General features: G+C 53.6%; 1 protein-coding gene across 6 annotated transcripts; it reads left to right on the forward strand.

Annotated features, from left to right (window-relative positions):
- Positions 1-635: 635 nt before the first annotated feature.
- Positions 636-12,533, forward strand: MFSD2A (MFSD2 lysolipid transporter A, lysophospholipid; the record flags this gene model as incomplete). 6 transcript variants are annotated; one of them, XM_079698533.1, is made up of 14 exons in its annotated part: positions 636-728; positions 2,112-2,294; positions 3,690-3,814; positions 7,644-7,767; positions 7,878-7,956; positions 8,311-8,468; positions 8,945-9,035; positions 9,154-9,275; positions 9,499-9,582; positions 10,126-10,209; positions 10,303-10,415; positions 10,869-11,012; positions 11,103-11,279; positions 12,065-12,533. In XM_079698533.1, the coding sequence occupies 14 exons, from the start codon at positions 636-638 to the stop codon at positions 12,126-12,128; spliced, it is 1,641 nt and encodes a 546-aa protein (XP_079554659.1). In that variant the 3' UTR covers positions 12,129-12,533. The 6 variants fall into 6 exon arrangements, with proteins under 6 accessions (XP_079554659.1, XP_079554660.1, XP_079554661.1 ...); XM_079698534.1 differs by having other exon boundaries at positions 2,163-2,294; XM_079698535.1 differs by having other exon boundaries at positions 2,166-2,294.
- Positions 12,534-16,835: the final 4,302 nt, after the last annotated feature.

Consider the following 16,835-nt stretch of genomic DNA (forward strand, 5'->3'; position numbering starts at 1 on the left):
GAAGAAATGGTCCGTCTTGGGGGAGGGGAGAGGGGCGTCGGTTAGGAAAGTGTCAGCGCTATATGCTCCAGGTTTGGAGCAGAGGGAGACTCGAACTGACTTCAGACGTTAAAGGGGGCAGTAGGTTTCCAAGCCCCTGCCTTTCCTAGGCCTGGGGGTCGGAAGTCTTGGGGTGTAGATCTCACTCAGGTAGAACTCACTCTGGGGGACCTCGGGCAGGTCACTTTTAGCCTTGGACCTCAGTTCCTCGTGCTTGTCAAGTGGGTCTCCGGCTTTAACCCCGGGGTTGCGCGGAGACGCGCAGCCGGATGCGGATGCGGGTTCCAGGCTGGAGAACGTGGCTTGGTGGCACAAGCTGCAGAGGGGTTTGGGCCGGCGGGAGGATCGACGGGCTCCAGGATTGGCTGGCGGCGGTGTAGCAGAGCTCCAGGATTGGCCAGTTAGAGAGGGCAGGGCCCAACCTTTTAAGAGGCGCGTGGGGAGTGCAGTGAGCGAGTCAGCGGCGTTCGTAGCGGCGGCGGCGGCTACAACTACAACGCGAGCCCGGGCGGAGCGGAGGCCCGCGGAGCAGAGGAACATCGCGGAGCAGAGGAACAACCCGGCCTCCCGGTCCGGGGCGGCGTGGCCCGCGGCTCATGGCCAAAGGAGAGGGCGCCGAGAGCGGCTCCGCCGCGGGGCTGCTGCCCACGGGCATCCTCCAAGCCGGTGAACGCCCGGTCCAGGTGAAGGTGAGGGCCGGGCACCCCGGGTGGAGGGTCAACGGTGGGCGGCAGGCTGAGGTGGGGGCGTCACGGGATAAACCTGGTTCTGGGACACCTTGGGCTAAGCCGGGAACAGGAGGACCCAGAGGCAGGAGAGGGCCCTGGGGTGCCCTGGAGGCAGGGAGTGATGGAGGTTTGTAGGCGCCGGCCCCCTTTTGCCCACTCCCCACTCTGGGTGTCTTTGGGGAGCGGCCCCACCGGCGGCTCCACTTGGTGCCCGGCTCCGCTCTGCCTAGTCGGTTTCCGTTCCTCTGTGACCAGCCGCTTAATTTTGCTGCCGTAGACGCCAGAGAGACCCCAGAAATCTGGGAAACCCACCTTGGTCCCAAATCTCTCATCCCCCTGCTCTCCACCCCCACATGCTACGCCTGCTTCTCAACTCCGCTGTGAGGGCCGCTCAAGTTCATTCATAAGAGCAAGGGCTCTGCTCTTAAAGGATCCGCATTCCGCAGGCGTTTGTGTGAGTGTAGGTGTCGGCCCGCGCGCGGCGCTTTGCGCGTCTTGACCTTCGGCCCCATTCCCAGCTCTCTAGACATAATGAAGGACCCAATGACATCAGGCGGCCCCAGGGAGGGATCCCAGGCAAAAGATATCCGCCTAGGAGGTGACTGCCTTTTCGTTTTAATTTTATTAACCGATCCTTGGAAGAAGCCTGGGTAAGCAATTATGCTGCTCCCATGTATGAGTAATCTACTTTCCCTGGGCAACCTTAACCTCCCTAGTGCCCCACCCAGAGAGGGTCCAGCCCTGCACCTAGAGGCCTTTCCTCCCCTCTCCAAGATCCCCTGGGAACTGGGGGAGGGGGACAGGGAGAGAGGGAGGGTAGGACAGTTCCTGGGTTTGCCTGAAGGTCTGGCTGCCTCCAGGGGCCAGGGAGGCTCTGGGACAGATGGAAGGAACAGCTGGGCCTAGAGCCAGCTGGGCTGGGCCCTTAGGGATCTCTAGAGCCCTTACCCAGTAGGCAGGTTCACTAGCCTCTGAACCAGGGCAGAAGCCAGGGCTGGGCTTAGGCAGCTCTTGGCGGCAAGAGGATTTTCAGGTTGTGGCAGCTGGTGCCAGGTGGGGACAGGTCCATTGCTGGAACGTGCTCCCCCTCCAACTTGGAAAGAAACAGAACTGAGGCCCTGGGGGGAGTCACTAAGTGAAGACGAGCTGATAAGGATCTAGGTTTGGGGTGGGGTGGCTTAGGGGCTACTTCCTCAGTATGGATTCCCCTTTTCCAGATTTTTAAGAACAGAGAATACCTTTCATTTCTTGTGGGAAGTGAGCTCTCCCTGGGTGGGAATAGGGCAAGGCAGACTTGTTCCTCCTGGCAGAGTTCCAGAGTTTCCTGTCTCTGGAAACTTCTAGGATGAAGGCCAGGATCGTGGATCTCTTTTCATTCTTTCCTCTTCTTCCCAGAAGGAGTCGAAGAAGAAAAACCAGTTGTCCATTTGCAACAAACTTTGCTATGCAGTTGGGGGGGCCCCCTACCAGGTGACGGGTTGTGCCCTGGGGTTCTTCCTGCAGATCTACCTGTTGGATGTAGCTCAGGTGAGTGAGCTGAGCCCGCTAGGGCTCCTCCATCACCCCAAGGTGGGAGAGACTACGGACTCCAGGGTAGGGTCAGTTTCCCCATCTGTGAAATGGGACTGGGAATCCCTACTCTCCTGCCTCTCAGAGTCACAGCGGATGAGAAATAAGAAGGCTGTGGAGAGTATCAGAAGGGGAGTCTCTGCCCCAGGAGTCTTAGCTGGCAAGGTCAGCTCCTTCCTCCTTGCCTGGCAAGAGCAACAGAGCCTGGAGGGGTAGGTGGTGGTGTGATAGAATGGAGCCTGCTGTGACATTCTTAGAAGAGACTGGCACACAATGCCCCCAGCTGGACAGCAGTAGCTGGCTTGGCTCAGGGGTTGGTGACTTTGCAAGCAAGGCATTTTGTATTCACTTAATAGATGGGGAACCCTAAGCCCCAGAAAGGACAAATGACTTCATTTCAGCAGCTAGTTTTTGAGCAACTCCCACGGACCAGGCCCTAAATGGGGTGCAAATACAGGGAACCTGCTGTCAAAATGTAAAAAGTTAGAAAAGTCAGACTGGGGAAACTGCAGTGTGGGAGAGGCCTCTCCAGCTTCCTGGAGTGATAGTAATAGTAGAGCCTTGATGGATGAGGAAGAGTCCAGAGAAACTGTCTATTTAGGCCCTAGAAGCTTTGGGGGGAGGGGGATAGCTTGAATGGGTAGTGATAGTAACAGTCTATTTTTTCTATTGATTCCTTTTTCCACATCCAAGATAGAGCTTGACCCTGTAAGATAGGGATCATAACCCCATTATACAGATGGGGAAATTGAGGGCCACTGCGGTGACCCAGCAAATGCTATTTCTTTTTTTTTTTTTTTTTTTTGTGGTACGCGGGCCTCTCACTGCTGTGGCCTCTCCCGCTGCGGAGCACAGGCTCCGGACGCGCAGGCCCAGCAGCCACGGCTCACGGGCCCAGCCGCTCTGCGGCATATGGGATCCTCCCAGACCGGGGCACGAACCCGTATCCCCTGCATCGGCAGGCGGACTCTCAACCACTGCGCCACCAGGGAGGCCCAGCAAATGCTATTTCTGATATCAGGTGGTTGGGGCTTGTGAGAGGGAGGCAAGGAACTGAATTCTGGATTCATTCTAATTGATGGGAGTATTTTCAAGGGCAGTGGAGGGGAGGACATAGGGGGAAGTATCTGGGAAAGTTTCCAAGGAGACACACAGTGCTACTTCTATTGGGAAACTTGTTGTCATTATTAACAAGGCAAGTGATGATGCTTAAGGCCTGGGTGGGAGCAGTACAGGGTCCTAATGGCCAGGCTGAAGTGGGGAGGGAGCCCTGCTTTTGCCCATCGGTGAGGGTGGATGTTGCCCATCAGTTGAAGGATGAGGAAGTCATCTTTTGCCTGTTCCCCATCCCAGGTGGATCCTTTCTCTGCTTCCATCATCCTGTTTGTGGGCCGAGCTTGGGATGCCATCACAGACCCCCTGGTGGGCTTCTGCATTAGCAAATCCCCCTGGACCCGCCTGGGCCGCCTCATGCCCTGGTGAGTAGAAAATGCTCCTTCTGAGGTGGTAGAAAGCGGGGCTTCTGACATGTCTGCTACCCCATGGTCCTTCCACATGGTTTGTCACAGGCTGGGGGGTGAGGAGAAGGAATGATGCAAAAACCCCAGCAAGGCCTCAGCTGCCCCAGGCCTGGGCACTGGAACTCCTGCCAGTTCATACCCAGGCTGGTCGAATTGCTAGACTGAGCAGCTTCCCCTGGCCCAGGCCCCATTCCTCCCCAAGGTCCTTTTCCCTTCCATGAAGCTGGAATTCTAACTTCTCCCGCTCCATCACTTCCCATAATCATTGAAAGGTTACACTCTGCAGCCAGCCTGCCTCAGTTTGAATACCAACTTCACCACTTAGAGCTGTACGACCTTGGGCAAGACATTTAACATCTCAGCCTCAAGTTTCTTCATCTGCAAAGTGGGGATAATGATTATGCCTGTCTCACAGGGTTGTGGTGAGAATTAAAATTTTTAATACGTAACGTGCTTAGAACCATTTCTGGCACTTATTAAGTAACGTATAATTTGGCACCCCTGCAGAGTGGCTCCTGGTGGAGGGGTAAGCGTGGAAGGTAAAACCCAGAAGGGACAGCATAATCTCTGGCTCTTTGGACCCTGAGAACTACCTTTTCCTTTGACACAGAGCCTACACGCCTCAGCCTCAGGCTTTGAGGCAAGGCTGGGGGTGGTGGTGCTACAGATCAGATGGCAAAGGCAGGCGCAAGGGACAGGCTGACAGGCCAGAGCTCTGGTTCCCTCCAGGACATCCTGCTTGGTGGTTGGGGGGCAGGGGCGGGACATGCCCCTTTCATCTCTAGCCCATCCAGGCTCGAGTGGACGCCTTCCTGCCCCAGGGGCGCCCATACCTGGTCTCCGGCCTTCAAGGCCTTCAAAGCTCTTCCCACAGTCCCTGCCCCCCAGCACAGCTTCCTTTCCCACGAGGTCCCCCTCCCACTGAAATCCCGCCAGCCCCTGGCAAAGGCCCAGCTTGGGGCCTTTGATCCAAGCTTCAGGGCCAGTGGGCAGGAGAGTCTGTCTTACCTGCACAGGCTGCTGGGGCTCCCGGTGAGCCAGCCCCTGAGACTGGGCCTTGTACCCGCCTCCCTGGCAGCCGCTCAGGGGCGGGGCTGTGCTGCCACATCTCCTCATGAGACACAGCCAATGGCAGGCAGCTGCCCCGGCCAGCCTGAAGCAGCAGCAGCAGCAGCAGCAATAGCAGCAGCCCGGCTTACTCCCAGTCACATTTGGTTCCACAGCCCCGGCTGCTTGGATGGAGTGTTTGGTGAAGGCTGCCAGAGGAGCCCTGGTTCCCTGAGGATTTGGGAGGGGTGGGGTAGAGCAAGGGGGTGGAGAGCAGAGGAAACCCTCCTCTTGGGAGGTGAGATCTGAGGACGTCTCGCCCACGCAGGCACGTGCGGCAACCAGCTTGATGAAGTAGCTGAGGGCCCTTCAGGCTGGTTTGTGATTCAGCACGTGGCCTCAGCTGTCGGGGTGGGAACTCCTGGCGATAGCTCTGAGAGGTACCCCCACCCCTGTCTGAGCACATGCTGAGCGCTGCTGTGTAATGTACATGACCCTCCTCTTCATCCACCCCCGTCAGGACCTGGGACCTGGCACCCCTTCTCCTTTCAGTGTAGACAGAGGCTGGGCCTTCTAGGGCTCCTGAGCCCTGGGGCCCCCTCTCCTCCCAGGCCTCAGAGCAGCCCCTGCCCTCAGCCAGCATTTATTTATTTATTTTTTTATTTATTTTTTATTTTATTTTATTTTATTTTATTTTTATTAGTTTCTGCTTTATAACAAAGTGAATCAGTCATACATATATATCTGTTCCCACATCCCCTCCCTCATGCATCTCCCTGCCTCCCACCCTCCCCATCCCACCCCTCCAGGCGGTCACAAAGCACCGAGCTGATCTCCCTGTGCTCTGCGGCTGCTTCCCACTATCTATCTACCTTACGTTTGGTAGTGTCAGCCAGCATTTAAATCCTCCGTTTCAGACGAGGAAGACTCTGACAACACTTTCCTGGAGTTCCTGGCCACCCATTGAGAGGCAGAGTGTCAGCAGGGTCACATGGGAGATGCAGCAGGGATGGATCTGAGGTCTGATTCCCAGCCCAGTGCTCTCGGCAGCTCCCTGAAGTTTCCCGCTGAGCTTTCCTGGTGGGATAATCACAGCAAACACTTGCTGTGTCCCAAGAACTGTTCTACATTTTAATATCAACTTAAGTCTCAAAACTACTTCAACCCTGTGAAATAAATCCGAAGTCCTTACAATGGCCTATTGGGTCCTACATGACCTGGCATCCCATTTCCTGTCCAACCTCATTTCCTAATTCCATCTCCCATGTTCACGCCACTCTCTCTGGCCCCGTGGCCTCCTTCCTACTCCCCAGGCCTGCTGGGGCACATTTCCCACCTGAGCACTGTTGCCCCGCGAGCTCTGCCAGGCCAACTCCCTCCTCTCATTCGAGGCGTGGCACAGAGGTCACTTTCTCAGTGAGGGCTACCTTGGCCACCTGGTTGTGAATTGTACCCACATACTCCTAATCCCCTTTAGCCTGCTTTCCTTCTTTTTTCTACAGCACTTAATCACCGTCTACTATGTTATGTAGCTTTCCTGGTGTGTGGTAGAATACACTATTTAAAAATTTTTTAATTTACCATTTTAGCCATTTTCAAGTGTACAATTCAGTGGCATTAAGTATAGTCACATTGTTGTGCGACCACCTCCAGAACTTGTTCCAAGCTGAAACTCTGTACCCGTTAAACACTAACAAACATCCCATTCCTTGCTCCCCTCCAGCCCCTGGCAACCAACTACTTTCTGTCTGTGAATTTGACTCATCTAAGTGGGATCATGCCAGATTTGTCTTTCTGTGTCAGGCTTATTTCACTTAGCATAAGGTCTTCAAGTTTTATGTTGTAGCAAGTGTCAGAATTTCATTCCTTTTTAAGGCTGGATAGTATATATCTTATGTTTATTTTTTGTTTGCCAACTAGAATGTAAATTCCACAAGGGCAGTGACTTGTCTGTTTTGCTTACTGTTACGTCCCAAGTCATTAGAATAGTGCTCAGCACAGAGTTGGCACTTGGATATTTCTTGAGTAAGTGTTGAAGGTAAGGTAGGTGCTATTACTATTATCGTTTTACAGATGTGAAAATGAACCTCAAAAGTTAAATAACTTGCCCAAGACCAGGTTATTTATAGTTACTGGTAGAGCCAGAACTGGATCCTGGAAGTGTGGCTCCAAAGGCCTTTTCACCATGGTTCTCTGCTGCCTTTCTATACTGGTGCCGTGAAGTTGGACCATCCTGAGATCTAACTAGGATGGTGTGGGACTCACATGTGGGGAGGCACTGGGCCCAGTCCTCCCCTCTGGCTGCTCCAGAAGGAACACCTTCACCTGGAGTTGGCCTCCCCGACTCCTGTGTATGCACACATGGGTGAGATCCCACTGGGATTTCTCCTCCCCTGCTGCCTCCCTGCCCCACCATCTGAGGTCTTGGCCTGCATTCTCAGCCCCTCAGCCCATAGAAAGCCCCTGTCTTTGGAGCCTTCACACCTGGGGAGATGCAGGCAAGACTCAGGAGGGTCTGACCTCATACCCCATGCTCAGGATTGTAGGCTGGGGGCCCTGCCTCTGTGTGCCCTTCTGGGCTGGCCCATCAGTCCCTTCCCAGAGACCCTGGGGCGGGTGCATCCAGGGGGAGGAATTTCCTTCCTGCCGGGCACCCTGTGAGGCTGCAGAGCAGTCCAGCCTGGGCCCTGATCCTGGGGTTTTGGCATCCTGCCTCCACTCAAACCCTCCCCTTCCTCAGGATCATCTTCTCCACGCCCCTGGCCATCATCGCCTACTTCCTCATCTGGTTTGTGCCTGACTTCCAACAGGGCCAGACCCTGTGGTACTTGCTTTTCTACTGCCTCTTCGAGACGCTGGTCACGGTGAGTATGGGCAGGGGTGCGGGAAGTCCCTGGGGCCTCCGGGGTTGGTGCCCGAAGCCACATCTGTCTGTCCATCGTCTGACTGTCCGAGGGCCTCTCTTCCATGCCAGTGTTTCCACGTTCCCTACTCAGCTCTCACCATGTTCATCAGCACAGAGCAGAGTGAGCGGGATTCTGCCACTGCGTATCGTAAGTCTCCCCAGCCACCCACCAGGGACCCAGGGTCCCCCACTCCCTGACCCTCCTACCATGTTTCTTCCCTTGTGGGCCCAGCTCCCTGCTCTTGGGAGTGCGTGTGAAACCATCTTAAAAAGAACTTATTGCTCTGGTGAGACCAGGGAGGTGGAAGGACCAGGGAGAGGTCACATAGCGAGGCCATGAGTTTAGGCCAAGGTGCCATCTACCCCAGTATCCAGTAACCATCCTATCTGGAGCTGCTACTATCACCTGTGGCTAGAGCTGGGCTTATATCCATCTGACCTTCCTCCCTGGGGGCCCACAAGCCGTGCGGCCCCTCAAAAGGACTTGCTTTTTCCTGCTCAGGGATGACCGTGGAGGTATTAGGTACAGTGCTGGGCACAGCAATCCAGGGGCAGATTGTGGGCCAAGCGCATACGCCTTGTGTCCAGGACGCCAATGCTTCTACAGTAGCCTTGGAAGGTGTCAATCGCACGCAGAGCGCCACCTCGCTCAGAGAAACGGTAAGGCCCTGGCAGGGCAGGGGTGGGGGAGATGAGGAATGATGGGGTGATTTTGCCGTTATCGTCAAAATATTAATAATGACTAGTGTTTGTATATGTATATGTTGTATGTTGTACATGTTGGGCATCTGTTATACAAAGTGTTAACATGCCCACTTTGCAGATAAGGAAACTGAAGCACAGGGAGGCTAAATAATTTGTCCAGGGTAATCGAGCTAGTGAGTTGCAGAAGCTAGATTTGGGGAGATTTGAACTGTGGGCTCTCAGACTCCACAGCCTGGCCTTCTTAACCTTTTGTTCATCTGGACTTGGCCTTGGGAAGCAGCAGCATGCCCAGGCTGATTTTCCCATTTCACGGATAGAAACAGTGAGGCCCCCAGAGAAGGGACTGATCCAAGGTCATTGAGTAGAGCTGCTGGGAGCTGGGATGAAATCAGACTGACTGTTTCTCTATGTCACCTTTACCCTCTTTACAGCAAAACGCATACCTGCTGGCGGCAGGGGTCATTGCCTCCATCTATGTCATCTGCGCTGTCATCCTGACCCTGGGCGTGCGGGAGCAGAGAGGTGAGGGGTCCTGGGGAGGGGTGCAGGCCCCAGTGTGGGGTGGTTTTGTCCCTTTGCCTGGGCCTCAGGCTTGGGGAGGGGCCTCTGCTCCTGCCTCACTGTCCCCTCTGGCCCCCAGAACCCTACGAGACTCAGCAGGCCAAGCCGATGCCCTTCTTTCGGGGCCTCCGGCTAGTCATGAGCCATGGCCCGTATATCAAGCTTATTGCCGGCTTCCTCTTCACCTCCTTGGCTTTCATGGTGAGTCGGGCCCTGATATGCTCAGCCTGGGCAGGAGGGGGTATGTGGAACAAGGGGCGGGGTAGGCCTCGGACTCAGGATGGGACAAAGCCCGAGGGACAGGTGGAATGGAGGCGGAGTGAGCAGGGGTCCCTGGAGCATGGGGAATGTCATGGAGGCTCAGCCCCGACTACATCACCTGTTTCCTTACCTTTCCTTCCCACCACGCTCTCCTGTCCCTCAGCTGGTGGAGGGGAACTTCGCTCTGTTTTGCACCTACACCTTGGGTTTTCGCAACGAATTCCAGAATCTGCTCCTGGCCATCATGGTGCGTGTGGGGCCCCGAGGGTGGCCGAAGTGGCTTAGGCTGCGAGATGGTTCTTTGGATAGCCAGAGGACGTTTCCCAGACTGGCCCAAGGTCATGAGGGATGAGGGAGGCTTCTCAGAACATTTGGATCTGATCTACCACTGCTTAGGTAGGACAATGAAAGAAAGAGTTTGGGTACATATATCAAATCTTTATGTTGTACACCTTGAACTAGTACAATGTTATATGTCAATTATATCTCAATTACACTGGGGGAAAAAAAAGAAAGGGTTTGGGGTTAGATGTTCAAGTAGAGAGCATAGCAAAAGCAAAGGTGTGGAAGCCAGAACTTCCGGAGCTCTGTGCTCAGAGAAGGCAGGAGATGAGATTGGGACTCGCTCTCAGCTCCCCTGAAGAGCCATCGGGTGCCTGTCCTCAACTGTCCAGATGATGTCATCTGTCTCTTGAGCAGGGCTGGGAGCACCTTTAGAGTCCCGGGAAGAGCAGGGGGGATTCCATGGCTCTAACCCACTTCCCTCTCCTCCCCCTTTGCCCATCCACAGTTCTCGGCCACAGTCACCATCCCCATCTGGCAGTGGTTCCTAACCCGGTTTGGCAAGAAGATGGCTGTGTACATCGGGATCTCAGTGAGTGGGGCTGAAGGACAGGGCCTGGGATGACTTGGGGGCTACTGATGGGAGCCTCCCAGCTGACTCATTTTCCTGTGCCCGCTCCCCTAGTCAGCAGTGCCATTTCTCATCTTGGTGGCCCTCATGGAGAGTAACCTGATTGTCACATATGTGGTAGCTGTGGCAGCTGGCATCAGTGTAGCAGCTGCCTTCTTACTACCCTGGTAAGTATATATAGGCCCAGCTGGGTATGTTTCCCAGCCTCCCACCCCCCCCCCCCCAGTTCTGAAGCTCCTTAGGGAGAATCCTGTGGGGCTTCTCTCCCTGCAGGCCATTCTGTGGGTCCAGGTTGGGGGTGGGGCAGGTCTTCCCAGTACAGTTGTACAGGTTGTGAACTGCACAACCACATCTAGTCAGGGTGGGAAATGGGGGCTCAGCTCTAGCCTGCATTCTATACTTGCCTAGCTGAGCAACTAGATCTGGGGCTACTTCATCTTGGAGGAAGGGGCCTTCTTTTTTTATTCACATGAAGCTGCCCACTCCTCACTGAACTGTGTGTGAGCTGTGGGACTGCAAACTCTCAGAGGACCACTCTTATTGACACGGACCACATGGGCTAGTGGGGGTGTGGGGTCGCTAGGTGGCAGGGTGCTCACGGCTGCCACCACCGTGTACAGGTCCATGCTGCCTGACGTCATTGATGACTTCCACTTGAAGCAGCCCCATATCCACGGGACCGAGCCCATCTTCTTCTCCTTCTACGTCTTCTTCACCAAGTTTGCCTCCGGAGTCTCCCTGGGCATCTCCACCCTCAGTCTGGAGTGAGTGGGGTGGGGGTCTGGGCAGTGCTGGGCAGGGGTAGGTCCCAGGTGCCCCATCCTCACCACTCCCCTAACCACTGGGTCCCACAGCTTTACTGGGTACCAGACCCGTGGCTGCTCCCAGCCAGCACGTGTCAAGCTCACACTGAAGATGCTGGTGACCATGGCTCCCATAGTCCTCATCCTCATAGGCCTGCTGCTCTTTAAGCTGTACCCCATTGACGAGGAGAAGCGGCGGCAGAACAAGAAGGCCCTGCAGGCTCTGAGGTGAGTGGGGAAGGGACAGGGAGGTGGACGAGGGGACATCATCCAGTCTAAGCCCTTGGCTAGTGCCTCCTGGGGCCAAAGCCAGATTTGCCTTCCACACATCTTCCCTGGACAGCTCCTCCTCTGCCCTTTCCCCCAGCTGATTCATCACCGTGGCAGTTAACATTTCTTGAACACAGGCTGCCTGCCTGTGCTGAGTGGTTTTACATTTATTCATTCAACAAGTACTTAATGGGATGCCTATGTGCCAGGCATTGCTCTAGTGAATGAAACAGATAAATCCCTGCCCTCAAGGAGTTTACATTTTAGAGAATGTACTCATGATCTCCTATGGTCTGTCCAACAACCTTGGGTGTCAGGAATTCCTATGATTCCCACTCTGCAGATGAAGACACTGAGGCTTAACCAGGAAGAGTGACAAGTGATAAGGGGCAGAGCTGGGTTTGAGCCCTGGTGTTCTGACTCCAGAGCCCACACTCTTCACGGCTCTCCTGGTGTGCAGGACCTCAGGTGCGGAGACCAGAGGGCAGGGTGGAGTGAGTTGTGCCAGCTCATCAGCTCGCCCAGGCCAGGGCATGGTACTGGGGCTTCGGGTGCCTTGTGGGCTGCAAGAACAGTGAACAAACCTACCAGCAGTTTCTGGGCTGAGAGTGGGAGTGAGCAAACTATGTCTTGTGATTTAGACCAGCCTGGCAGTGAGCTAAGACCTCAGAGCCAAGATCCTGCGGGGAACAAGCAGGTGGGTAAGGGTGCTTCCTCCAGCCCGTCTCCTTTGGCTTTTGCAGGGAAGAGGCCAGCAGCTCGGGCTGCTCTGACACAGACTCTACAGAACTAGCCAGAATCCTCTAGGGCCTGCTGGGTGGCCTGAAGCCACCATGCACAGGGCCTGGGTCACCAGGCCAGATGAGGAATCTGGGCCTGCTAGGCTGCTCACTGAACAGCTGGTCTCCAGATGCCAGGAAGGGAGCCAAAGACTCAAGAGTGAGCAACTCAGGACGCCTCCTGTGCCCGTCGTGAGGCGGGCTGTTCATACAGCCACCAGCCTCCCTCTGCCCACCCCAGGGGCCAAGCCCAGGGGCTGCTACTGTGAATATGCCACAAGGACTGATCGGGCCTAGCCCGGGACACTAATGTAGAAACGTTTTATACAGAGACTAATTAATAACTTAATGACCATGTACATAGCAGTGTGTTTGTATGTATATGTCTGTGAGCTATTAATGTTATTAATTTTCATAAAAGCTGGGAAACGGAGCTGCCTGTTTTCTGTCTTTGTCCTGACACTGAGCCGTTCTGTGCCAAGGTGCAGAGAGTGAGAGGGAGCGCTCAGCCGCAGGTGCCCCGGGGGGCGAGAATGTGTGTGGAGGTGTGATAACAGCATCAGCTAACATTTACTAAACACCTGTCTGTACCAGGCCCAGGTGTGGAAGCTTTCCTCTCACTTTGCTGATGTTCTCACTTAATCCTGGGAACCATCCTGCTAGGTCAGGACTGTCCCCATTTTAAAGATGATGAAACTGAGCCCCAGTGTTGAGAAGGACTTGGCTAAACTCACACAGCCAAGAGAGACCTAACTGGAGTAACATCCCAGGTCTTCAAGACTCTAGTACCTTAACCACTACCCACTGCTCCCCTGTGTCTGAGAACAGCCAGTTTGCTCTGCTCAGGCCCGCATGCTCTGCTTCCCACCCTAGGCTTGCCTGAGCGTGTGGTGCTGGCTGTGCTGGGGCAGGCTCTGTGACTGGGCCCCTGTGGGGTCCCCAGAGACCTGTGATTCTTCCTCCACAACTGATAATGACAGTGTCGGAAGGTGGGAATGTACCCAGCTGGGTGTATGTGTTGGTTGAGGAGAGGGGGTCTCCCCACTGGTGGCGGGGAGGAGGATGGTGGGGAAGGCCTACTTTGTAGCATTTGCCTATTTCCAGGCTGTAAATATTCTCACTATAGCCAATTTCAAGTTACCAGCAGTTGTGCTCTCCTGCAAAATTCCTGAAAATTTAATAATTTGCCCTCACAAGCTGGTAGGAACTTGCCTCAGCAAGTCATTGGTTTTTTTTTGCGGTATGTGGGCCTCTCACTATTGTGGCCTCTCCCGTTGCGGAGCACAGGCTCCGGACGCGCAGGTTCAGCGGCCATGGCTCACGGGTCTAGCTTCTCCGCAGCATGTGGGATCCTCCCAGACCGGGGCACGAACCCGTGTCCCCTGCATCGGCAGGCGGACTCTCAACCACTGCACCACCAGGGAAGCCCCAAGTCATTGGGTTTTACACACTTAGATGAAACTCCAAAAACTGAGGAAAGCAACACTGGCAAGATCAAGAGGCTACCAATCCAACCTCTTTCTTTTATATAGATGGATAAATGAGGCCCAGAGAAGAGGCATGCTTAGACTATTTAGGCTTGGTTTTTACTTTGGGTTTGGGGCTTTGTTTTTGAGTTGGAGCTCCATTTTTTGGATGAAGTTCTACTCAACCACTTTTTTTTTTAAATTAATTTATTTTATTTACTTATTTTTGGCTGCGTTGGGTCTTCCTTGCTGCGCACAGGCTTTCTCTGGTTGTGGCGAGCGGGGGCTACTCTTCGTTGCAGTGTGTGGCCTTCTCATTGCGGTGGCTTCTCGTCGCGGAGCGCAGGCTCTAAGGTGCGTGGGCTTCAGTAGTTGCAGCACGCGGGCTCAGTAGCTGTGGCGCGCAGGCTCAGTAGTTGCGGAGCACGGGCTTTGTTGCTCTGCGGCATGTGGGATCTTCCCGGACCAGGGCTCAAACCCGTGTTCCCTGCATTGGCAGGCAGATTCTTAACCACTGCGCCACCAGGGAAGCCCTCAACCACTTTTTAAAATTTATAAAGAGTTAATAACCGGCACTGTTACACATGCTTAATAAATATCAATTTAATTAGTCCTCATAACTTCCCTCTGAGTGAGGTAGGTACATTTCCATTCAATAGTTTTGCCACCACCAAGCCAGGTCCTGCTGCTGCCTTTGGAGCTGCCCTCAGGGTCAGAGGCTGCTCTGGTCTGACCTCCATAGCTGGAGCGTTCAAGGACTCCAAGGTGACATTTGCAGAGGCCCACTCACACCTCCCTTCTCCCTCCACTCTGATCAATAACCACCAAATCCCATCTTTAAAACAGAAATTTCCTAAACCACCCAAGCTTACTTCTTTCCCATCCCTGCAATTACTTCTCAGGTCTTACCTTCTCTCACCTTGGATGATTATACCAGCGTCCTCACTGGCTGACTGACTGATTTGATCTCAAATCAGATTTGATTCCTTCCGCAAGCTATCCAAGATAACCTAGTAGATTTCCTGTTTAGAAACTCCTTTGAGTCCCCATTGTCTTCAGGAGGAAATCCAAGACCCCTGCCAACTTCCCCAGCTCTAGATTTAGATGCAGCCCTTTTTGCAGGTCACCTGCCTGGCCCTGGAACACACCTCTGGCCCTTGGTCCCCTTGGCAGACACTGGTCCAGTGTGCCTTGGCTCCAGCATGCCTCTCGAAAGCTACACCTGTCCCTTGCATCTTTGGGGCAGCTCTGGGAATCCATGCCCTCGTCATGGTCGCCCACATGGCGCCCAGGGCCAGGCATGGAGGGGAAGGGTGGGGCGTGTGGAGCTGAATGAATGAGCTAAGACTAGAGAGGGCTTAGTCAGCCAGACCCAACTCCCACTGACCCACTAGGAGGCTTCCCCGGTCTCAGTTTCCCTCCATTGTACCATGGGGATTTGGAATTGAAAACCCTTGCTTCTCCAGTTGCATGTTCACATAAAGTGGTTCTCCTCAAAGACCCTTTGCTGACTCTTGGGGGTGTGATTTAGGAGGCTGGATAGGTGGGGGAAGTGGGAAAGCGATCTGGGATCCCAGGGACTCCTTGGATCATTGGCTGCTCCAGGTGCCTTCTGGACAGCTCATACCTTCCTGTCTTTTGGGAGACGCTGCCACCTTGACTTCCTCTACGCTTGGATCCAGCAACACTACAACAAACCCTGCCTCTCCCTCTTCACTGTCCTGCTGCCCTCAGCCAGGCAAAGCGCATACCGCTCCACTCCACCCCTGCTGAGGACCAGATGTGACTTTGACTCCACCTGCTGGAAGAAAGGGGAAACACCTTTTAACACTGCGAGGGAAGATTTCCAGATCTGTTCTTGACTGGCTCTAGGACCTTGGTTATCCATTTACGCAACAAATATTTATAATGGGCCTACTATGTGTCATGCATCGATTAGGCTCTGAGGATAGAGTGGTGAACAAAACAGAGCTTACATTCTTAGTGGGGACCAATGACAAGTAAATGAACATGCAAATAAGATAATTTCGGATTGCAATAAGCACCATGAAAGAAATATGCAGGGTGCACTAATAGAGGGAACTGGTATGGAGGTTATTTTATTTGTTTTATCTGGAGGTTATTTTAAATCAGGTGCTCAGGAAAGAATGTTCTGAGAAAGTGATGTTTGAATCAAATCACAAAGGAGAATTAGCCAGACATTTGAAGAGCTTGGGGGAAAGTATTGCAGGTAGAAGCGACAGCTAGCATAAAAACCCAGAGGTAGGAAAGACCCTAGTGTATTTGAAGTACTGAAAGAACACTGTGCAGCCAGAGAGTCGTGAAGGAGAGGGTAGATGGCGTGAGGTGGATTTGGAGAGCTATGCGGGAACCAGCTCGCCCAGGGCCTTGCAGCCCCCAGTGAGAGTTTCAGTTCTATTTTGAGAGCAGCCAAAGCCACTGAAGAGGTTTAAAAATTGATTTACATTTCTACAACATTGATTTACATTTCTAAAAAAGTGTAGGCAGAGGCAGATGGCACAGGGCTTTGTGAACCAAAAGGATTTTTGTCTTTATCCTAAGAGCAGACAGAAGCCATTGACAAGTTTTAAGTAGGGGAACCATATGATGATTAAGAGTTTAGAAAGACTGTATCATCTGCTTTGTGGAGACAGGATTGAAGGAAGTGAAAGGGGAAGCAGGATGACTAATGAAGAGGCTGCTCTTGAAATGTTCCTAGGTAATGAAGAGTACCAGACAGAGGTGGTGGCAGTGGAAATAGAAAGAAGACGGATTTGGCAGCTGTTTGGCCTGTATAATTGACAGAGAAAAGGTGAGAGGGGGAGAGGGAAAGAGAGAAATGAAGGTGACGTCTAGATTTCTTTTTTTCTTAATAAATTTATTTATTTATTTTTGGCTGCATTGGGTCTTTGTTGCTGTGCGTGGGATGTCTCTAGCTGAGGCGAGGGGGGCTACTCTTCATTGCGGTGCGCGGGCTTCTCATTGTGGTGGCTTCTCTTGTTGCAGAGCATGGACTCTAGGCATGCGGGCTTCACTAGCTGTGGCACGCAGGTTCAGTAGTTGTGGTGCACAGGCTTAGTTGCTCCATGGCATGTGGGATCTTCCTGGACCAGAGCTCGAACCCATGTCCCCTGCATTGGCAGCCAGATTCTTAACCACTGCACCACCAGGGAAGTCCAATGCCTAGATTTCTAACTTAGGGAACAGAGAGGGAGCAATAGAGGAGCTCCCTCTGTAATAGAGGGAGCACTGGAGGAGGAGCAAGCTTG

Source organism: Hyperoodon ampullatus (assembly GCF_949752795.1).
Source record: "Hyperoodon ampullatus genome assembly, chromosome: 2".
In the NCBI taxonomy this organism is placed as follows: Eukaryota; Metazoa; Chordata; class Mammalia; order Artiodactyla; family Ziphiidae; genus Hyperoodon; species Hyperoodon ampullatus.